Source organism: Brachionichthys hirsutus, chromosome 9 (assembly GCF_040956055.1).
Source record: "Brachionichthys hirsutus isolate HB-005 chromosome 9, CSIRO-AGI_Bhir_v1, whole genome shotgun sequence".
NCBI lineage: Eukaryota > Metazoa > Chordata > Actinopteri > Lophiiformes > Brachionichthyidae > Brachionichthys > Brachionichthys hirsutus.
The window spans coordinates 2,266,051-2,288,851 of NC_090905.1; the positions used below are offsets into that span (position 1 = coordinate 2,266,051).

The following is a 22,801-nucleotide window of genomic DNA, read 5'->3' on the forward strand; positions in this document are numbered from 1 at the left end:
ATAGGTTCAAATAGCAAGAAACTAGACACATGAAAGGGATTTGTATTCAAATGCCAAATAAAAGCTATATGTACAAACGGACACTTCTTGAATTTGTTCCCATCCTTCATGACACCGTTCTTATTTTAATTCAAGGTACTCTAACCCGAAAACTACTCCAATAAAGAGCTATACAGCTATACCAAAACCACTACCATTATTTAACACCTTGCATATCCACAATCCCAGACCTTCAGTGTCCTTTTATTACTGCTGAATAGGGAACACTGCCACCTGCTGGGAGGGACTGTTATGTGTTCTCGAGCAGGGTGGTGTTGTATTTTCTAGTCAGCCCTGTTACACAGTGAACATATGGTATATCACACTTTCACATCAAAGGCCGTTGAAGGGTTTAGAATAGTGACATCTCAACAAGAATGCTTATTATACAGCAAATCTGCACCAGTGGAAACACATTTAGTGACAGGGTAAATTGGCATATTGGTTCCCTGGCCCCCTACCAGCAGTGACCTTGCATCTGCCTGAAGACTCAGTCGTAGGCAAGTAGGAATGATTTCGAAGATCGCTGAATAAAGATGGATCCGAAGAGCCCGAGTCGTCATTGTAGGAGGAGCCGCGCTTTTCAACGTCTTTCGACGTCGAGCTTTCTTTTTTGTTCATGCATGTCTCATAATGGTTGACATACTGGTTTCCTTTTGGCAAAATGATGTCGCCATTCAGAGTCACGTAGTCCGGAAAGGTTTGAGATCCGGGACCTACCTGGTCTCTGCTGGAGAAGCTCTTCCCTGAGAACAGAAGCTGGGTGGTTATATGTAATGACTTCCCACTTCCTGAAACCTCGTCTTCAGATACTATCTCCACCACAGATGAAGTGGTTTCCTCGTAGCTCTGCTTTGCTGTTAAAGGAGGCTCCTGTCGTTTGCACACAGACAAAAGCTGCTATAATGCAGTACACGCTTGGTGCAATGAGGTTCAACGTTAAAGTGATGTAGGCATCATGTCGTAAAATAACTCACCCATCTCTGACCATCCATCTCGTCCAGAAAGCCTCTAAGAACTTTCTCCAGGTTGGGAACTGGTGGCCAAATATAGCGTTTGATCTTACTGTGAAAACACAGGAAACAGTCGTCAAACGATGTAAATGTGAAAAATGTAAATGTTAATTTAACAAATTGGGCCTACCTGAGAAAAAAGGAGATGAGGACAGCGGCTGTTATCAGCATCAGGACAGGGATGCACAGGATGAGCAGTGTGTCTGTAAAGGTTATTTATTCTGCATTATGATTCGACTGGTATTCAGCAGTTGCTCTAATTCACGTGTGTCAAACTCAAGGCCCGGGGGCCAAATGTGGCCTTCCAAGTCATTTTTTTGTGGCCCGCGAGAGCTGTGTACAGACATTTGTTTTTGTAAAATGCTACATCTGTCACACACATGTTCTTAACAGCCCACATTTGTTGGTTGTACTGCAGTCCTGCCCCTCTCAACTGTGACAAAAGAGTTTTGAACAAAGTTAATGCCATAACTTGTGTTGGATGATATTTTTGCCTTATGTTGCCGGCTACATATGGCGCTCAGGATCAGCACTGGACGGCTCCATAGGCACATATGGAGCTGTCCAGTGCTGATCCTGAAAGACTTGGGGAATGTTCTTTATCTTGCCCACTTCGGTTGTTTTTTTGGTTTGTGCATGTCCATGACAAGACAAGGTGGTGGCATTTTGGTTTTGCTTTGATTTTGTATCAATTATCTTTGTTCCTGCATGATGATTGCATTTGAATGGAACTTTTCCACATTATTAGATGTGATAATTTATTCCAATCACAAACTTATTTTTCTCATTTACAGTATGGCTTTATCTTTTTTTTTTTTTTTAAGTGATATCAAAACTGAATATTTTATTGTAATTACTGTGGCGGCTAAAGTGTTAAATAGAAAAAGGTTATTTAATAGCATGTTAAGGAGTAATTACATTTATTTTACATTAAATTACATTACATTTAGTTAAATTGTTTACTGTGTTACAGTTTACAATATGGCCCTTGGAGAAAATGAGTTTGACACCCCTGCTCTAATTGAAACTGAGAACTGAATTTAATAGGTATATAATGTTTATATTTTAAATGCCTGGAGGCAAATCAGTGCATCTTATACATTAAAATAATAATACAACAATATCAGAGTAATAACGAACTTATTTACGTTTTTACAAGATAAAACTGTGGCTGATGCATTGGAATCTTGATATTCAAACAAAGTGATACGGATTGTTAAATAAATGAAGAAATAAATAATCTTTGCCTTTTATCAGTCTCAGTGGGAGCTTACCACCAGTCGGGGAGTCAGCGGTGATCACATCTGACCAGTCACTCCAGTAGCCGGAGTAAATGGACCCAGTAGGTTTGGCTCGGATCTTAATATTGTACTGGCTGCCTATTGGAACCTCAAGACAAGCGCCAGTTTTAGAACCCTGGATGGGTGCCATCTGGGGACAGAAAGGCTGCTTTGAATTTTCAATGATAAGCTCATTAAAATCTTAGTGGAGATGTTCAAGATCAAGAATTAGGTGGCGGCGTGACTGCCTGCAGCTTCCTCTCAACAATTTGTCATCAAATTAAATCTTAAATGAAATCTTAAAATATTAGAATTGAAATTTCATTGTATACATAGTACTGTAAGTATTGTAATGCAATAACAGTATTTCAGGAACATAAGTGAGTTCCCACCATCCACGTTTCACCCCCCCTGATCTGGTAGCTGACTTCATACTGCAGGTGAGCCGACAGAAAAGGAATTGGAGCGTCCCATTTCAAGCACAGCCTATCTTTCTCCAGCGTTCTCCTCAGATGGCTTGGTGGGGATGTTTTTACTAAAAAACAAAAAGCATATGCTTTTCTTTTTTTTACGTCATAAAGCCAGTGGACGGTGGTTTCTCTGAGAAAGAAGATCAAAAGAGTTTAGCAATGTTGCCAAAATACTATGACGGTAACGGAAAATACAATATACCCCAGTCAGGACAGTCATAGCAGGGAAATCTGGATTTAAATTCATATAGAAGTTGTCTCCAGATCTCCTGCCTCTGAAAAATATTCAATACAATTCTATTTTGGTGGATTTAGACACAATTCCAGGCAGAAAAAGTAACTTACTGCTATTGTTAAGAGTGAACTCTCGAGTATAGAATGTTCTGCCAAGTGGATTTGGAGAGCTGTTGAGTTTGACTCTGACTTTTATATGCTCATCTCCATGGAAACTGCACATCGTCATCGAAGTCCCATCAGAGAGACATTCTGTCCAGCCCATAGTTTCACTGTAAGAATAAGTTAGGTTTGGTTGCGTCTTTCACCCAAAGAAATCAATGTTTCATTAACACGTTTATTGGAAGAACCTTTCTGAAAAAGTAAAGCATCAACGGTGACGACTGCAAAGGGATGCGATCAAAAACAGCTTTGCTGAAACGTGGTGTCATGGGATCAAAGAGATCTGAGTGAAGGCTCTTATCAGCAAGTCACGAAAGGCAAAAAAAATAAAAGAATACCTGTGATCCAACTTGTAGAAAAGCTTGTGCTCATCCTCATATCTGCTCCCGTCCCACCGACAGATGACATTTAGTAGATCGGAGGTGGAGCATGCGAGTGAAATATCATCTTATGAACAGAAAAAGAAATCTCATTCAGGTTGTGTCTGAACTTTTTGCTCCCTCTCAGATATTCTTGCTCACTTTGACAAACCTGCACTTTGGGGAACTACAGCGCGGACAGGATGCGACCAGCTGCTCCAGTGTCCCGCCCAGGAATTTAAGGCACATTTGATTGCCACCTGGACCTGGACCTCCTCTCCTGGTACCAGAGAGTCCAGCACAACACTCTGTTTTACCTGTAGAGATCAACAGTTGACAATATTATTCATATATTATCTTTTAAACTCATCGTGAATCCGTGCAGGTCTAGACATTACAGAAGTTGTCTTCTCTCCCAGCCTCTTGGAGGAGTACCGAAGCCGAAACATCACGTTATCCCTGTGGTATTCCGGGATCCTGGATTGCCACGACACCCTCAGCTGTCCTGCTTGATCATTCTGGTGTAAAGAGACGCCGAAAGGGGGGTCCAGGAGTACTGGAGGCAACGAGATGATGCAAACAGTTTAAAAAAATTAGAGCAGTGGATCTGATCATCAAATTATTTCCTGATTGTCTCTCCTTCCACTCTTCCTGATTCTCATGCTGGCTGTTTCCTTTTCCAGTTTTCCAGGTTATAGAAAATAATATTCTTTTTTGAGTACATGATATAACAAAAAATAAAAAAGCATCTTACAGTGATCCTCCACAGAGACGTCTCGTTTGTAGAGGCTGGTGTTGGTGTGGCGCTCCACAACTTCAAGGTTCGTTTCCAAAAATAGTCGAACATCCGAGTCAGGAAATGAGCAAACGTGGAGGAAAGTTCCCTTTTCTGTTCTCTGAACTGACAATTCACACCTTTTCTTTCTGCGCAGGGGCAAATACGATAGGAATTATTTGTAAAGCAGCTTTTCACACAGGAAATGCTTCAGAGCTGATCAATGGAGATGTGAATGGATAAAACGTACCCCTGTAGGAAACCCCAGTAGAAGAAATCATAAGTCCCGTTGTCTGCGGTCTCAAAGAAGCAGGAGAAATCCCGTTCTGTCCTGGTCAAGCATTTAGGATCCTGCTCATCCTTTAAGAGCAAAACATCTGCTCGGGAAATGACAAACAGAACAGATGTTAGCCCTCCTGGGAAAAAAAAGGTAAAAGAATAAAAAAATGAAATTTGAATGATTTTAGATCGTGAACTTGGAAAAATTGTGTTTTATTTCATGGCAAGAGTTCGGTGCCTTGGAGCCAAACATATCTCCTTCCCACAAGGAAATATATTTTCACAATGTATTTTTTTCTTCCCAGAAATTAAGCATAAATTACAAAGTAAAATAAATGATCTTTTGGACCTACCTTTCCTTGATAGATGACCAACAGTCCCATTTTTGATGTGCATCCCAGGAACAAGACACAACTGTGTCCACAAACTAATCAGGAGGACCCCCCATCTGCAGGAAAAACTTATGCTTGATTGAGATATAAGGACATTTTCAGAAGCCATTGTGGCACCGAATCTAAGAGTGAATGTTTTTTTTTGCTGCCTCTTGCACTTGGCTTTTTTGGGGGTATGTGTTTGCGGGCTTGAGCTGTGGAGAGGTTGGTCATGTGACGAGTGCTGCTTCGAGCAGGAAGTGCGTTTGGCGCATGGTGGAAGTAACCTTAACAAAAAGAGGCAGTTTGGGAGGATTGACTGATCACAGTTAACAATTCCTAATTCAGAATCAATTTCTGAACAACTGAAAAATTTCACAGTTGTGAAATCACCAAGGATAAAATGAGTTTGAGGAACCACCATGGGGTGTGAATAACCGTGCATGTGAAGATGCATGTGGTGAATAAACCTGCAGATGGACAGCAGGGTAAATAACTGTCGATTTATTTTCCTTTTCTTAATCCTAAACCAGCTACAAACAAACGAGCGATTAAAATGTGCATTGTTCCTTAATTGCATTCATGAATGTTGTACTGATCATGCGTGGCTTGTCGACAGGAAGCCCCCCCCCCCCTTTGTTTGATGGACAGTTCTGCTCCTGCGGTTGATTTGCAGAGGAAACCCGGTGACAGATCAGCTCAGGGCAGCAAAGGATATCAGTTTTCCTTATCTTTCCGAGCGGCAAAGCGGCCCCCTCCGAGTAGACATGCGTGTGGTTTCCCACCATTCTCACGATCCGCCAGGCCGAGGAAAAAAAATAATCCAAAAACACAAAACCAAAAACATTTGCTAAATTTAACATCATCTACGTCACTGAAACTGGACAAATGGAACAAGTGCTTGTGGTGATGCCAGTCACCACACAAAACCTTTATTCTAGAAATCAGTTAATAGAAAACACGCCGTACATTCTCGTATAATTGATATATCGCTATATAATGCAGGACGGTTTACAGAGTTAAAGTACAATGACTGCATCAGTCACATTAAGCGTCAACCACGGTTGCAGTGACATCGGTCTGTAACTAGATCAGGTGGGACGTGTCCTTTATAAAGTACATACTGTACAGTGGCAGCGACAGACATATAAAAGACAGACGGTGTGAATCATCGCTACATTGCATGTGTCCTTCATCCTTAGAGAACTTGAATTATCTTGAGTCATTATAATTTTTCCACTCTCCATTTGCAGCAATGCAGAGGAGATAAAGTCCAGCATCGACACCCCACAGACCCTGTGGTGTTTCAGCAAGTCATGTAGCTTCTTATTTACTGTTTCCCCTCATCCCTCGACAAAAACAGTCCAATCCTCTGTCAGAGGTATGATAAGTCCTTTTTTTTCTTTCTTTCTGGGACTGGTTTTGTAGTGGCGAGGGGTCGGTATTGCCCAAAAGGTTCGGCAACAGTCTATATCCGAGGTCCCACAATATTATTCCTCTCCCAATCCCTCTGGTACCTCCACACAGTGTCCTTTCACAGTCCTCCATCTATAGCTGGGTGGCTCTGGTGGAGCGCCTGGTCCTCCTGTCTCGATGTTGAGCAGCAGGGAGGTGGCAGTAACGCGGCGACCATCCTCGGGATTTCCTCTTGGGGCTACGTGACGTGCTAGGGTCTGCGGGGGCTGGTAGTCAGGCCTCCTCAGCTGTAGCGTCTATCCCAGCATAGGTGAAGTTCTCAAAGAGAGCCATGTTCACATAGGCCTAGAAGATGGATAGAAATACTCTCAAGTGGTAACGACAGGACATTTTCCCATTCTTCCCTTTCTGCCGACATTGTGTGAATGCAGCATTACCTTCCTCGCCTCCTGCATCCGGTTGAGCTGGACAGAGATTTGGGAGAAAGGGGGTCTCTCATAGGGTCGATCCCTCCAGCACTGCTTCATCAACTCATAGCTGGCCAGGAGCAAAATCATGAATATGGTCAAATACAGGAATACAGCTTCAGCTGGTCGTTCCAGATTCGATGTGGAGTACTTACACCTCATCGTCACAGTTTTTGGGTTTTTCCATCCTGTAGCCCTGGGGCAGTTTTTCGTAAAGCTCAGCACAAGTCATGCCACAATATGGTGTGCCACCTGACAAGCCAATACGAGAGAAGGGATGTGTGATCACAATGATGGGGGTAAGCGTGAGTCGAGCAGCGATAATGATGATGTCACCATCAGTTTAGCATCAATTAAACCACAGGAAGCCACACAATTCAACATATGCTCATCAAAGACAGAAACAGAGCCCTTCGCTTTCGCTTCCAAGTTGAGGTAAAAGCTTTGAGACTGTTCACAGAAGATTGGCACGTTGGCTGAAAAAATGGCCCCCAGAGCTGTTGCCTATGAAATTAATTTTCATTTCTTTATAAGCCAATTTTGTTTCAGAGAAATGGGCGGTGAATCCAACTGGCCTCACGATGTGCGATGTTTAGACTTCAGATGAAATTTCATTCATTTCAAACAACTTAATCAATGCTGAAACAGGAGGCGGGTGCCAAATCTGGAAGACACGTAATCAGACTTGATAGTGCTTCACCCTGGAAGGTTCATTTCATGTTTTGGGATGAAGTCTTCTGGAACCAGATCATATTTCCATCTATTTTCTCCCACCATGGTAAATGTCATACTTCTAAGTCTTTACGGCTGGATTCCAAATCTGGCTGATTCAAAACCTCTCTTGCAGAATCACAAATGTCAATGAATTTATATTAATTATGTGCTTAAAATTTCCTAAATATTAACCTCAACTTGTTAGAAATGAAAGCAAAAACCATACTGGGGCTTCTATTTACTTTCCAAATTTCTCATTGATGTCCATCAGTTGTTTTACAGTTTTAGAGTTCATGAACTCTTGAGACGAGAATACGCCTGCTTACCTAAGCTTACAATTTCCCAGAGAAGAATGCCAAAAGACCACCTGGAGGGAAGATGCAGGGCAGAAATGTAAGGAACACATGGAGAGCACATAAGGAATCCCCCCCCCCACCCAAAACCATTACACACTTCATCCGTTGTTGATCATTTGTGATTGGAGGATTAAACCTTGCAGAGAACCCAACATTGAGTGGAATCTGCAAATCTGCACCTAAAGCAAATGATCAAATGCCCGTTTGTGCATCAGTGTTGCGTGGTAAACTTTAATGTTTGTGTTGTCTGTGCATCCTCTTGTCCAAACCTTATCTCCTCCCCTCCGGGAGTGATTTCACTCCATCTCTGCCTAGCACTTTCAGTGTTTACAGCTTTCTCTGGATCTACACGCTCTTCAAACTTGCTCTCCCTTGAGCATAAATGTGTTACTTTTAACAGACCAACGTCTCAGGCTGTCCGCTAGCTGGTACCCGAGGTTTCCTGGTTGTGCTTATCGCTTACACAGCCCACTGTTATCACGCCGCCGGTGACAGAGGGATGATTTGTTGTTTTCTGTGGGCAGGAACTTTGTGGAACTACATAATAAAAGTGTCACAAGAGCCTGAGATCATTTTAACAAGTTTCATGCCATGCAAAAGTAGAGCTGAGACAGAATTAATTGATTAAGAATGCATTTCAGGAAGTGGGAGTGGACCACTTGCCTGCCATGCTTTTCAATATGCCAGGTCTTCAGTTCTACTGCAGGTCTATTTTAGATTTAATTTTTTTAACCCCACCTGCATGCAATGATTTCTGTTACAGTCGTTGGAGAGGTGAGTTGACGTGAACTCACACATCACTCTTGGTTGTATAGACGCTGTAGTTCAGGGACTCGATGGCCATCCAGCGTACAGGCAGCCTCCCCTGAAAGGCAACAGAATCCCGTCAACGCTTCTGAGATCGACGGCATTAATCCTCTCTTACTTTAATGGAAGACAGAAATCATTTCATTACAAGCATCTATAATAAAACCAATGACCGTGTGCGACCCCCCCCTTCCATTACTCACCATCGTCTTCTTAACGTAAACTTCCTCCCCTCGGGACAAGCCAAAGTCTGCTATCTTTGCCACAAGGTTGTCTCCGACAAGGACATTCCTGGCTGCTAAATCCCTGTGGATGAACTAGAGGAGAGGAGAGTGCCAAGACGGTACACACACAGTTTACAGGTAACCTCACGCATCACACACTCCTCCTCCTCCTACCTGTTTGTCACTGAGGTAGTGCATCCCTGTTGCCACGTCGACAGCGAACTGCAGCAGCTGGTGTGAGGTGAGCGTGGAAGCGGTGCCGTGCTCCTTTGCAAAGGCGGGATCGGTTTCCAGCACCCTGCTCTTCCTCAGGAAGTCCAGGAGGTTTCCGTAAGGCGCGTATTCGATGGCAATGTAAAGGTAACCTGAAGAAGACAAAAGTAAATGCAGTAATACTGCAATGTAGGAATACAACAATGATGAAAAGGAGAATGTTTCATGGCACAGTTAGTACTAGCCAACATTTCGGTCCAAGGCAATTTTGTGTTTCATCCTTTGACTGTGTCCAAACAGCACGCTAGATATTATTAGCGGATGTCGGCCTGCCAAGTTGCGTAATGATTCGTATAAAATGCTGACAGGAGAAAGAAAGTCGCCGCATTAGATGAGGTTTGATGTGTGGAGTTCAAACTGGAGGCCAGAGGCAGATGGGGAGGGTGGAGGAAGAGGTGGGATCAGTCTAAACTACATGAAGGCAAAAGTTTAGCGTTAGAACCAAGCCAATGGAAAGCATGAGGCGATTTGGATGAACAAATAGCAGTTTTCAGGGCCCAGTAGATAAAGCTGTTCCTGTTTTATGATGTTTGATGTCTTACTATAAGATTTGAATGCTATTGGTGACATACGTAATGCATTTGACATGAGAGGATCATTTTTGGACAAGCCTCTGCCAGAACAGGTTTAATCTCCCGATCCGTGCAGATGTATACACAGAAAGGAAAGCACTCTTTAAGACTGGGACTATGGCCTTGGCTGGCCTCTGTGCAACAGACCCGAGAGAGATGAGAGATTCTGTCTTGACCCTGACAAGAGAAAAGCCAAGCCTTTCATGGGATCCCCACAGATCTCAAGCAGACGGTTGAGGCTCCGCTAACAGCCGGTGGCTTCCAGCCAGGCCCAGAGATCCTACAGGTCTGAGGCATTGGTGCTTGTTGGAAGGGTTTTGTGTTGACTTCAACGGTGCTTGATAGAGCGCCAGCGCAATTTGCTAATACCATATGTGCGGGGAGAAAAATCACAGGCGGATGGACGGAGCAGACAAAGCGCTTGATCCCGCAGTTGTAACACAATCATGCTTCTCAACTGCAACGGATTACGCTGATCAGAATTTATTGGATTTAAATACATGAAATTCTCGACACAGATTCTTCTAGAAGGAAATGAAATCCACCTCTTTGATTGAAGTCTTTACTATTATTTCCTTCATGGGCTATATTTTTCTATTCTGTATTTGCCTCGCCTGCCATGTTAATATCTAACATGTGATTGCCTCCAATATGGTGTTAGAAAAATCACACATTTTGATGGCATCCTGATGTATTGAAATGTTCTCTTTGCATTCCAACAGCACCCGATACTTTAAATATACCGGGCACTTTAAATTCACCCTTGAGGCGGGCCTGTTTCATTCCCCCACTAACTCTCCCTGTCTTCACCTCCCGGTGCTCCTGCAATCAGCTCATTCCCGTCACCTGTGTTCCCGTCATCACCTGCACCACATCAGCAATCAGCCCGGACACTACATATACTCTGCTCACACACCACACCCCTTGCCAGATTGTCAGTGATGTTACTACTCTCCAGCGCTTCAAACCGACCTCCCGTGTACCGACCCTGCCTGCCTCTTAGGCCTTCCCTGTGCCTGATCGTCCTAACTGACGATAAAAGCTGTTTTGCTATTCCCACTCAACCGCCTCGCAATTGGGTTCTTACCTGCCTTAGGCCGTGACACATAAAGCACACAGGCATCTCCTTTCACTGTATATGGATTACTGGGCTTTCTCCTCCCCAAAAAGGGAGGAAGACACAATGAATTACCTCCTTTCCTGGGAGCAATGTCACTGAAATTAATACCACATGGCGAAAGGAGGAGGAGAACATCAATTGTGTTATCCAGTCTTTATCTTGCTTTGGACAAAATGTTAATTTCCACCTCCTAATGCTGTCATTCCGCAGCCCAATGCCAGATTCCTGCTGCACGCATCTAATTATTTCACAATGCTAATGCCTCAGGAGAAAATTTAAAGCAGATTTACGTAAGTTAAGGAGTGTGTGCTGAATAAAAGGCATCCGTCCATGCATACTTTTATCATTGAATAAAAGGCAATGAACCTGCCTGAGTTCAACATGAGAGACGGTTCACAGAGTTAATTGCAACCTGAAACTGACACCGGTGAGGAAACATGTCGTATTAATCAGATGTTTATTTTTTCATGGCTGATTAGGTTTGTTAATGTCCCAACTGATGTCATCCCCAAATTGCACTTCCTCTTTGTTGTCAATATTTGATCAAACAAAAGCGATTAAATTCAGATGCAGCCGTCTGAAACTAATACTCCAAAGTCAGCACAGTCGCCAAGGAAACCTTAGACAAATACATGAATACTGTACATGAAACTGCAGTATGCGTGTGACGCACATGGACAAATTACACAAATGACATGCAAGGATTATGTAGGATGAACGTGTTCTGGTGCTTCCCAGCTGCAGATGGAAGAGAATTATATGGAATAAGCTGTTTGGATCTCAAGCACTAAGAATTGAACCTAGTGGTTTTTTTTATAGCATGGTAGAATCACGACAATAAAATTGAATCGTCATTGCATCTTCAGAAGTCATAACTTGAAATGGCCACAAGGTGTCACCCACTCACCTCTGTTCTCACAGGCGCCTATCAGGTTGATGATGTTGGGATGCTGGCCGAGTTTGCACAGCACCTCCAGCTCCCCTGCAAAGTCACGGTGGTCGTTCTCTGAAGCAAACTCTGCAGGAGGATCAGCACAGACACAGCGGCGTTAAACAACCATTACGCAAGCAAAGCATCATGTTTCTGCACCAAAGTTACCTTTCAGCATCTTGATAGCGGCGCTCATTTTACTGCCATCCTTCTTTATCATGGCTTTGATGACCTGGTGTGGAAAGAATTGTGAGTTTAATTGTTTAACTCCTGAGGAGGAGAAGAAAAGTCAGAAGGAGGAAGAGCACCTGGCCAAAGTTGCCCTCTCCAATGACATCTTCAAACTTGATGTCCTCCCACTCCAGGATCGGATAGGTGAGGGGCTCTGGCGTTGGTTTTGGCCTCCGTGTCAGGGTGAGGGTTCCTGAGTTAAACTGCAGAATAGTCTCCTCACCCTGGGAGAATAAATCGACTTAAGCTTGGCAAATAAATACAATTATAATAAAGTTCCTTGTAAGATCTGCTGTCATGTCTACCCAGAGTTATATTATCCCTCACAATGATGCTAAGAATATCTCAAACAAGTCCCTACCGATCCGGATTGGTAGGTGAATGTACGCCGCCGGTTGACGAGGGTCTTGCGGATGAAGAACAGAGCTAACAGCACCAGCAGGATAGTCACGCAGGTGACAGATACCGAGCTGACAACCGCCACAAACAGCTGGTAGCCATCCCCCGGGGGCCTCCCAGTCACACCCTGGGTGGTCGAGGATTGACTCTCAAGATCTTTGGCGGCGGAGAGGAAAAAAAGATGTAAATTATTATTTTCAGATAGTGGAGATAAATAGGCCGTCGACTGCACGTCCTCTTTTCTGAAGTCAAGCAGCGTCCTTGCTTGGGTGGTCTTGTTTAATGTCACCTGGGAAAATTCCAACATTGTTCCACAAGGAGCTATTTTTGGTTTGAAAGGGAAAATAAATCCAAGTCTAAGAAACCACATTTCAGTATGTGGGACTATTTAAAAAGGATGACTTGCCAAAACTGTCTCAAAACTTGCCAAAACTTTCTCAAAGCCTTTTATCATATCCCATATTTCAAATTAGTCATGTGAAACTGAACCGATCAATCAATATCCTGTGATTCATTTGGACTGCAGGATAGTAGATCTGGCTGTACCGAAGCAGGATGAAGATACTCAATGGCCTCCCGACTCACCATCTCCTTGCGTCATCGCCTCAACCAACTTGCTCCACTCTCCCGGCACTTTGGAGAACGCCCTCACTCTGAACTGATACTGAGTGCTGGTGTTGAGAGCCGTCACATCTTTGATGGTCTTGTTTCCATCGTCTGTGTCCACCCAAGGGTGAGGGCTCCCCTGCCCCATCGGCTGGTACTCTATGATGTATTTAACGATGCCCCCGTTGGGATCTTCGGGGGGCTGCCACCTCACCTGGATGACAGAGATGGACAGCGGCACGGCCTGGACGTTGCGTGGGGCTGATGGACCTGGGCGATAGAATAATCAGATGGAAAATAAAATTACAATCAATGGCAAAACATTTTATTTTTAACTTTTTGGGCAGAGAGAAACACGAATAAGTGAGTATTTAAATCAAACATGATAATAATCCGAATTATTTGTTGTGTATGTTTACCCTTAAAATGAAACAATATCACCTGACGCGAACATCAGTAAATGGAGTTACACCTCACGTTTGAATAAATACGACTGCGTTGAAGAGGAGGAAGAGGCTTTCCTGCAGCTTATTAAGGGGACTTATAGTTACCCTGGCTGTGGATGCGAAACTGGTAGGGTTTGGAGGGCGGCCCATGGCTGCCACAGTTGCTGAGCTGCACCACCACGGTGTAGTCTTGTTGATACTCCAGGTTGTGGAACTTTGTGGAAAGCACATTGAGCCCCGTGGTCTCCTCCAGTAGTTTCTCATTGGAGGGTGGCGGCCCGAAGAGCTGCACTAAAAAGCCACTGGCCGCGGCGGCGTTGACGCCGTTGTTGGGGGGCAGTTGCCAGCGCACAGTGGCGTTCCGGCCCTCCACCGAGCTGATGTCAATCTGAGGCTGAACTGTGGGCTCTGCAGCAAAAGGAAACAGAGTGAACCAACGGGGACCGGCATCTCCCTGGGAATTCATGTCATTAGTGCAGAAACGATTCCCTAAATTTGCCCCTGCTGAGGGAACTGTTACCTCAAATTATATTTCAACCCTTTCCTACAGCAGTTAGGACGGCTGGCTCATAACAACCCGCTAAATTACACTAGTATGGACGTTTATGCTGACTTTCCAGTTGTTGTGGAGCTATTTGTTTTAATTATTATGACATATAACATAGGCTATTATACACTATTCTCCCACAATGCATTGCACACAGGTCACAGAACTCAGCGCTGGAAAGACAAGGGAGAGACAAACGTCCCCAGGAACCCCAGTTTAATTGGTAGTAGCATTCCTTTTCTCAGTATAATTGATTTGCAATCATGCACGTATTGAATTATTACCTTTCAACATAAAATACTTAAATGTGCAGAGCGCTCTGTTAGCCACGTGATTAACTCTAGAGTGGCATAAAAAAATGAATGCACCTTCTTAAACATTCATTTTATAAAGACCTAACCACATATTGAGATTTCAGTTTTATCCATGATGGTTCCTGTGCTCTTCACGTTTTTTTTATTTGTTCTATCTTTCCAAGTGGACAAAGGTTTATTCATTTTTTTATTATTATGGTCTGGATCCCGACAGGGTATTCCTTTTATCTCAGCAAAGTGTCCACAGCCCATTAAAGCTCACTGGCACCTTTCTATGTTTTCTCCATACTTCAGCTATTCGGACAGATGCTTGCTGGCGAAAAGACATCTGGCTCCGCGAGGCCTGGGAAAAGCACTACTCAGCAAAAATGATGAAAACTATTAGTCTTTTATTAGAAACAAAATATAATCATGCTTGCTTAAGTGCTGCGGTCTAGACATCCAGACTATAGATGTTTGTTCCGGGGCAAGATTTCCTGAAAAAATATACTCATGTACAGTAAGTTCCGTGACCTTTAATAACTGGACAGTGACCACTTATCTGTGGATCTTACCGGGACAATCAGTCTCCATGATTTCCTCCGGCCCCGGGGCCCCCTCTCCGCCTTCCCCGGGTCGACTCAGCTGGACACGGACACGGTAGCGCGTCGAAGGCTCCAGGTTCATCAATGTAATGGGCTCTTTTTCACTATAAACTGACAGGAAATGCTGATTGTGTATGTATTTTAATTATTATATTTCACCTTGGCTGATCTCAAATTGCATTGAAGTAATGGGGGGTCTCTTGGTTGCCTTCTTTGCGTGACATCTCTGAACGATATCCCTGCTTGCTTACCTATGATGGAGGACCAAGAGTCTCCATTCTCCACAGGCTTGTAGAGGAGCCTGGTGGAGACAATGGGGCCGTCTCCTCTGTAGTAGTCCACCGGCATCACCAGTAGCTGCTTGCTCCTTTTTTCCAGCAGCTTGGGAGCAGTGGTGGGCACAGGCGGCTCTGCGTAAACACAGAAAAGGATTCCAAAAATGTATTTTCTGCCTTTTTGTGATCGTTCGTAAAGTAGAAAAGGCTACACAATGATATCCTTTCCTTTGCGTTTATTATTACAACTTTGACTGAAGAGGAAACCAGAAAAACAAACCTTTAATGGTGAGGTTGAACTTGCGGGAGTCCTGGCCTCCATTTGTGGACACCCTGCATTCCCATAACCCTCCTTGTTGAGCGCTAAGACGCGGTATCTCAAACAGGGCGGTGCTTTTATGTGAATCCATGACAGTACGATAGGCCTGAGAGCAAAATGTACAACATACAGAAAGCAATGCAGCGTGAAAAAACGACCACATTTCTATTTCCTTTCTGGCTTTCTGCTGCTGCCTTATATTTGTTAAAAAAAAAGGTTCCCACTCTGAGAAATGTCTTAGTGCCTAGGAGACCTGCTGGAACAATTCCTTATCAGATTATCTATTGTTTTGGAGGAAATGGCACCAAAGGAATAACAAAAATTTGACTTATCACCCAAAATAAACACATGCTTGCTGCCACAGTCATTCGGGCTATTGTGTCGACTTCCTCAGAGCTTGACTAAATTAAGTTTATTCTTTTATGAATATCTGGGGCATGAGAGCCAGAGCATCATTATCTATTGATGCTGGGAACAAGGAATATTACAATGAGTGCATTATTGGACTGTGGAGAGTATTTAGATTCCACGAGCAGCCACAGTCGTGCCCACCCACCTCGTGAACCACCATACAAGATCACACTCTTCCTGTGTGGCCTCAAATTAGACTCCAATTCAACCTGTACATGTATTTAACTGTATCCAGCCTGACAGTAAATTACCGTGGCAACTGTGTTGCACGTAAAAACCTGCCTGCCTACCTTGAGTACAGTGCTGTCCAATTTTCGCAGCTCGATGCTGTCATGGCTGGGCAGGGGGTTGCCTGCGGCTGAGCAAAAGATTTTGGGACTGGAGTTCAGATTCCATTCCAAATTACTCTCCAAATCCACAATCTGGGGTGCCCGGTCTGAATAACACGAACAGAAGAGGGATTAAGAAGACACAGAAAAAGAATAAAAATATGTAAAGACAAAATGTAAAAAAAATGAAGCATCAGTGGAAAGGATTCCATTCCACGGAGGATGCACGGCGAGATAAAGGCAATTTAACCTACCGGACTTCTCACAGTTCTGTCCCCTCCACCCTGTGGGACACTGGCATCCGCTGAAACGGTTGCAAACTCCTCCATTCTGGCAGTTACAGCTTAGCATGCAGTCTGGTCCATACATGTTGTTACGGCATGCTGAGAACGGAAGAGCAGACCGAATGGTGTCACAAACAACTGGGTAAAACTGGACCTGTGACCTGTGAAGTGATCTCACCTCGGTCACAGCGGTACCCAAACCAGCCGCTGGCGCAGGAGCAGCCGTAAGGGTCCGGCAGGCAGAAGCGTAGCCCCTTGCAGTTCAGCTCGGCGTTGCAAGACTGCTGGCAGTTTCGCCCAAACATTCCTTCTCTGCAGGCTGCGGAGCATCAGACAAAGACAAATTCATAAATGTGCTTATTTTAATTCTTTGAGCTTTGCCGTATTATTCCTGAACGTAGTCTGCCAAGTTGGATTTGGTTTCATAGTCAAAAAAGGTTCTGGAGAATAAACACTTATAAATGATGCTCAGGAGAAATTCAAGTGTCGATAGAACCTCCTCCTGCAGACTGACCTGTCTCACAGCGCGTTCCCATGAAGCCAGGAGGGCATATACAGTCTCCATCAACGTTATGACACACCCCGCCATTGAGACACTCTGGACAGTCTTTGTCACAATAAGGACCCCACTTCTTTCTGGGACAGTCTGCAGGAACGAGTCGGCATCACTTAGAGCTGCACACAAACTATATGAGAAGTAACATCCATGCATATAGAGCCTGTACAGATGCTTTTCAAACTTGCCTTTAAAATCAAAAGCCTCCGGTCTATTAACAGTCTGAACTCTGAATGGACAAACACATGCTGTCTGAACCTACTGCTGATTTATTGGTTGATTTCAACCGTTTGGCAGTCAGAGTGTAAACGTGCTATCATCTCTATCACATCCCACATCACATCTCCCCATCCAGCTGAAAGCCTCGCCTGACCCTGAGAGACGTGAATGCCAGATCGGAAACAAACCTCTAACAATGAGCCTCATCCAGGCCCCATGAAGGGGACTGTCCCCCACGTAGCTGGCACTATAGATGCCTTGATTTGCAAAAGCTGCATTCTCCACTGTGAGCACAGCTGTGTGGTTGATCATATCATTCCAGTGAGTCATATAATAGTAGTTTCCTGTAGAGGAGACATAAAAAAAAAACATACATGAATGCGATAGTTTCAGTCCTCTATGCTCCGTCATGCTACTGGCTTGAGGCTCCTTTTCCACAGCTTGAACTCACCATTATACTTCCAGGTAACATCTCTCTTTTGGGAGCTGAGCAGCTGCATGCTGAGGTGAACTGCTTCTCCTTTGTTAGCGGTCAGTGTGAGGTGAGCTGGGATAAAATTTGCTACGAGGAACACATATGCGCACGGTCAATGACAAAGCAGGATGGCAAGCGATGCTAGTAGAGAAGAAGATAGAACAAGAGATGGAACCAAGAGTAGAGAAGGGACAAACATCAAAGGAAGGCATTGAGTGGAAATTGAAATTGCTTGATGCAAGAACAGAGATCCTCAAGTCTAAAGAGCCAGTGAGTGTTTTTCTTTAAATAGATAGCTCTGTTAATTTTTTTTATTTTATTTAAGCATGATTATTTCTTAATATCTTAATCTAATGTTGACTTTGTGATTGTGTGGTACAGTAAGTGAAAACCACCTATTGAAATGTACCAGAGTAAAGAAAATTCAGAGTTAAAAATCCTCTGGTGGAGAACCCTCAGACTAGATCATCCCATTTCCGTGTTTTAACACCCGCGGTTTGTAGTCTGAACCCACCTCCGCCATAGTTGTTGATCATCGTGACCATCTCAGGCAGATGACCTTCCTGGGTTGATTCACAGTAGAAGATGCCAATGTGGTCGAGGTCGCGGAAGTCTCGGGCCACCACCTCCTTGTTCCTGGACTTGTGTACTTTAAAATGTGGCTTTTTGGGGAATATGAGAATTTTATTGTCTCTCTTGATGTCCAGCTCAACCTGGGAAGGGCTGCGCTCTCCATTTATACAGGAAATAGTGAAGTGATTGACATTGGTGACCTCTGCTGTGGAGATCATGGTCAAGTCGATGACGGCATCTATAGGACAAGGTACAGAGTTAGAAACCGTCCACAATAGGCTTCCTGAATCTCATCGTTTCTTTCTTAATGAAAGTGACATTTACATCACGCTGTCGCCTCAGACAGGGATTGAGAATCTGCTAATGTCAGATCCCTCTGTGCACAAATTGGGTTCAAATTTAAAACAACGTCCATACGTTGTTGTTTATATATATATATATATATATATATATAAAATGGCCAATCCCTAATCATGTCAGGACGTTCATCAGGACTTCTCCCTGGTGTTTTAGCTTGAGATACGCAGAACAATGACAGGAAACATGGATGAGCCCCCTTTTCTGCCCAACTGGCTCCGACATCTCATTTAATATAAAATAGCATTTTCTTATAAAGAGAAAAATTAAAAGGAAAAAAACAGTATAAATAAAGGTTGGCTTTCCGGACTGTAATATAATATCACTTTGAGCGCTACACCGGAAAATTAAGGTTCCCCTTACCTGATAAGTCGAGGCACCGCAAAACAAGCACCCACAAAATCCGCATCATAGTCATAATCCTCATTGTGAAAATGTTTTGTATTTATTTATAATTCGGATTTCTACAGCAGTACATCCAAATCGGTGACGCTGCGTCACGACGGCAGATGCGCTTTTTTACGCATAACTTGGAGAATCAGCAGGAGTTTCTGGTCGGTTGTAAAAGCTCTCGGTAACGACCACCGAGGTTTGGTGAGGCGTTATGCTGCGGTATTACCGTCCGTACTCTCGCCACAGAGTAGAATGCTCAGCGGTAAAGCTCAGCTCTCCCGGCAGGGAGGGAAAGGAAGGAAGAGCGTCACCGGACAGCGGAGGACTGCTGGCGCGCCGGACCTCCCCGATCCCAATGAAACAGATGGGGGTTCATACTTTGTCACTTTCTTGTTCCAATGCGATGCCCGACTGAACCGATTTGGTTAAAGCTTATGTAAACTGAATCAGCATTAATTGCGTTTTCACTTTTCTTAGTTTGTCGCTGTGTCGTCATAACTTTATATACAGTGTTGTAATTTATTGTAATTTTGCATCTGGGGTGTAATTAATGTTTAATTTATTGTTATTTTGCATCTGTGGTGTAAAATTATTATTATTATTTTTAATTGTTATTTTGCATCAATTGAGTAATTTAATATTGGTTTTATTTTTATTTGTATTGTTAAATGTCGATGATTTATGTACGAAGGACTTTCAACGGAAACAAGACCGCAAGGGCTTTTTTGAAATGCTCCTCTTAGACAGGATGTTTGACTGTACTTGTACTGTAATACATGCTACTGTGTGACGGTACTTGTACTCTAACATTCTATCTAATAAATATATTCATCATCATCATCATACCTGCGCGCCTGTGCGATTAAAACCTACATTCTGAAGTACATGCCACAAAGGGTTCACATGCATTTAACTGTAATCCTTGACTTTCTGAGTCGAAACATCCAAAATGCAGCAGCTGGATAATGTTTTGCCACATTCAACAGCTTTCTCCTTTCACTTGGACATGTTGGCCTCCATCCCTGCATCATTTATGATCAGCCTCCTCCCCCCCTCAGTTACAATCAGTCAGTGTCAGGAAATGAGGAACAATATGCTTGTTGTGTCTCCTCTGCATGTCCTACCACCATCTCTTTTGCTCTGTCTCGCTTCGGCCCAAATCGTTTTCTCTGCAGAAGCCATCAGGCTGAGTTCACGTTTTGAGTTTGAGGCTTCAGACAATCGACTTGAAGTTCTTATTGTTTGAGATTTCCTGTTTTTCTGATCGTAAGAGCTCTCATAGGTTTCTTTAATTTGAAAGGACTCTTTCACTGTATTAAAACAGTTCAGGAAAAAGCTGAATTAAATTATAATTTGGCATGAGAGGGCACAGTGTTTGAATGAAAACCTGAAATTACAGGACGGAGATGTCCAGTCCAATCATTTAAAGGTGGTAAAAATGATAAAAGATTTCATGAAAATGAGTACGTGCACAGTTTCGATTTAATGACTTGGCAAGAAAGCACCTTGGCGCCCATAAGGCAGATCTGTGCTGTCCCCTTGACCCGGTGGCTTGACCTGTGCAGCTCACAAGCCAAAACAACATCATTTAAAAACCCTCTTATTTCCTCTGTACACACTTCAAATAGTCCTTACAGACATGGGGTTGCAAACAATGATACCGAACTGTCACACTGCCAAATCCACAGTTCTGAATGCAGCCCATCCTTTAGTAAAGTACATCCAAAGGTGCACAACAAAACAAAATACCACAAACTGTACTGTCAAATTATAATTGCTTTGCACGTCACCTTTCTGCAGATGCAGATTTTATTTGGATTATGTGATTAGAGTTTGGAGATGGAGGAAGCACGAAGAGAGTGAAGACAGAAAAACGTTGCGTGCTACAGACACAGCTTGGCGGAGCCTCGATAGGAAGCCAGAAGGGAAGAGACTGAAGGCTGGGTCAACACAGATGCTTCGCCCTTTGGCTGCATTAAGGCTGTCGGCAGCCAGAAAGCAGGAGTAGGCGCTTTTTTGTGAGTGCATGTGTATATGTGCAAGGACATGTGTGTGCATACTGTATATGCATTATGCATGCATTTGCGGTTTAATGTATAAAAATGGTGTGTGTGCCAGTGCATGTGTGTGTGTGTGTGTGAAGGAAATTATTCTAGTTGTGTGGACATCAAAGTTGGAGGACACTCTGCGCTACTCAGACATTTAGCCATTGTATCTGAGGCTCTTTGTTGCTACAGTAATTATGAACCATGTTTGTTGTTGGAGTGTCTGCTGCTTGTTTTATGGCACTACCAGACAAAGTTATGGCTCAGTGTGTCTCCCGGTCAAGTTCAAAAAGCACATTACTGCTTTCCCGGGCAAAACAACAATGAAAATCTGGAGCAAACAATCATTCTCAGCCCTGCACACGATAATGCCGGGTCACAGTGAAGAGGTGGAAATACATGTGACATTACATAAATAAAATTCATAGTCATGCAAACTTAATAAATATTGGCGCTTTTGCTGGGTTGATTTTGGAAGAAAGCAAAGATGACAGGAAGGAGGAAAGTCAAAAGAAATGAAACAAAAAGAGAATGATGAAGAAAGGAGGGCAAGAAGGAGGTTAAGTGGGAATAAGTGGTCCAAGCAATCTGCCTTCAGTGACCGTAGAAGATTATGTCAAAATATATTTTACAAGGTTTTTAAGTTTAAGTTTCATGAGTTGAATTTAAAATTATCGCCCTTTGGAATACTTGACATGTATGTTTTACTGTCCGATGCCTGTGCCAGAGAGCTATCATGCTATCAGCTAACTCGATGGATTTGATGACACACACACACTCCTCATAAAAAATGATTCCACGTATAAATGCAACGCGACTGCTTTAATTAGCGCTTACGCTTATCACTTACTTACTTACTTACTTACAGAAGTCAAGACTGTTGCTAGCTAAATCGTCTCAGACAGCAAATCTACCGCTACACTCCCACGCATGTTTGAGTTGTTTATGATGCGTTGTTGTGGGTTTTAACAGAGGAGGTGCTGATGGCAAAGATGGCGGCGACTGGAAGCGAGACCGACAAGAGTGACGGGAGGTCTCTAAGACTTTGTGAGAAAGTTTGTATTAAATTCCCATTTCCTGTCATTGTGTGGAAAGCTGGCCGGGTTCCACACGCAGTGATCCTCGTGGGCCCTGGGAGCCTAATCAAGGGTGTCGCTCACACCTCTCAAACACCCAAACGTTCTCCCTTTCATCCATCCCCACACGTACTTAGAAACCCCTCACTTTTACTTCGATCAATTGTAGGACGCTGAGCCACCTACTTGTCCAATAGTGCTAAAAACAGGAGTGAATTTAGTTCACGACCAAATTAAGACGTCGGCCCCCAACCTTTGCTGCATGGGGCTTCCTCTTCTGCCCCATGCGTCCTGCCACTTTCCACTGTACACTTTCTCATACAGATGAAGGGCCATTTAAGTAACCTTGATGCTAACACATCCCCAACAATGGGATTGAGACAGGGAATGATGGGAAACAAACTAGAAGGGGGCGAGAAAATATTAAGCCAGTCTGACAGAGGGCTGAATCAGTATTGGTGCACAGTTGTGGGCTGCATGCGATATTGTCTTAATCCCAG

The 22,801-nt window shown here is 43.6% G+C and overlaps 2 protein-coding genes across 2 annotated transcripts; both read right to left on the reverse strand.

Moving 5' to 3' along the window:
• Positions 1-450: 450 nt before the first annotated feature.
• Positions 451-5,112, reverse strand: mpl (MPL proto-oncogene, thrombopoietin receptor). The gene is made up of 12 exons (XM_068743458.1): positions 4,965-5,112; positions 4,583-4,709; positions 4,312-4,481; positions 3,956-4,113; positions 3,730-3,874; positions 3,537-3,645; positions 3,148-3,308; positions 2,725-2,867; positions 2,327-2,483; positions 1,183-1,255; positions 1,017-1,104; positions 451-912 (listed from the first exon to the last, which is right to left on the reverse strand). The coding sequence occupies exons 1-12, from the start codon at positions 5,110-5,112 to the stop codon at positions 457-459; spliced, it is 1,935 nt and encodes a 644-aa protein (XP_068599559.1). The 3' UTR covers positions 451-456.
• Positions 5,113-6,609: 1,497 nt separating this feature from the next.
• On the reverse strand, positions 6,610-19,199 carry tie1 (tyrosine kinase with immunoglobulin-like and EGF-like domains 1). The gene is made up of 23 exons (XM_068743227.1): positions 19,151-19,199; positions 18,372-18,668; positions 17,834-17,944; positions 17,571-17,726; positions 17,122-17,253; positions 16,786-16,926; positions 16,578-16,706; positions 16,285-16,430; positions 15,545-15,689; positions 15,241-15,399; positions 14,960-15,100; positions 13,078-13,368; positions 12,455-12,648; positions 12,171-12,317; positions 12,031-12,094; positions 11,839-11,949; positions 9,141-9,331; positions 8,946-9,059; positions 8,730-8,800; positions 7,906-7,946; positions 7,021-7,117; positions 6,836-6,935; positions 6,610-6,743 (listed from the first exon to the last, which is right to left on the reverse strand). Exons 1-23 carry the CDS (start codon positions 19,197-19,199, stop codon positions 6,672-6,674), a joined length of 3,099 nt encoding a protein of 1,032 aa, XP_068599328.1. The 3' UTR covers positions 6,610-6,671.
• Positions 19,200-22,801: the final 3,602 nt, after the last annotated feature.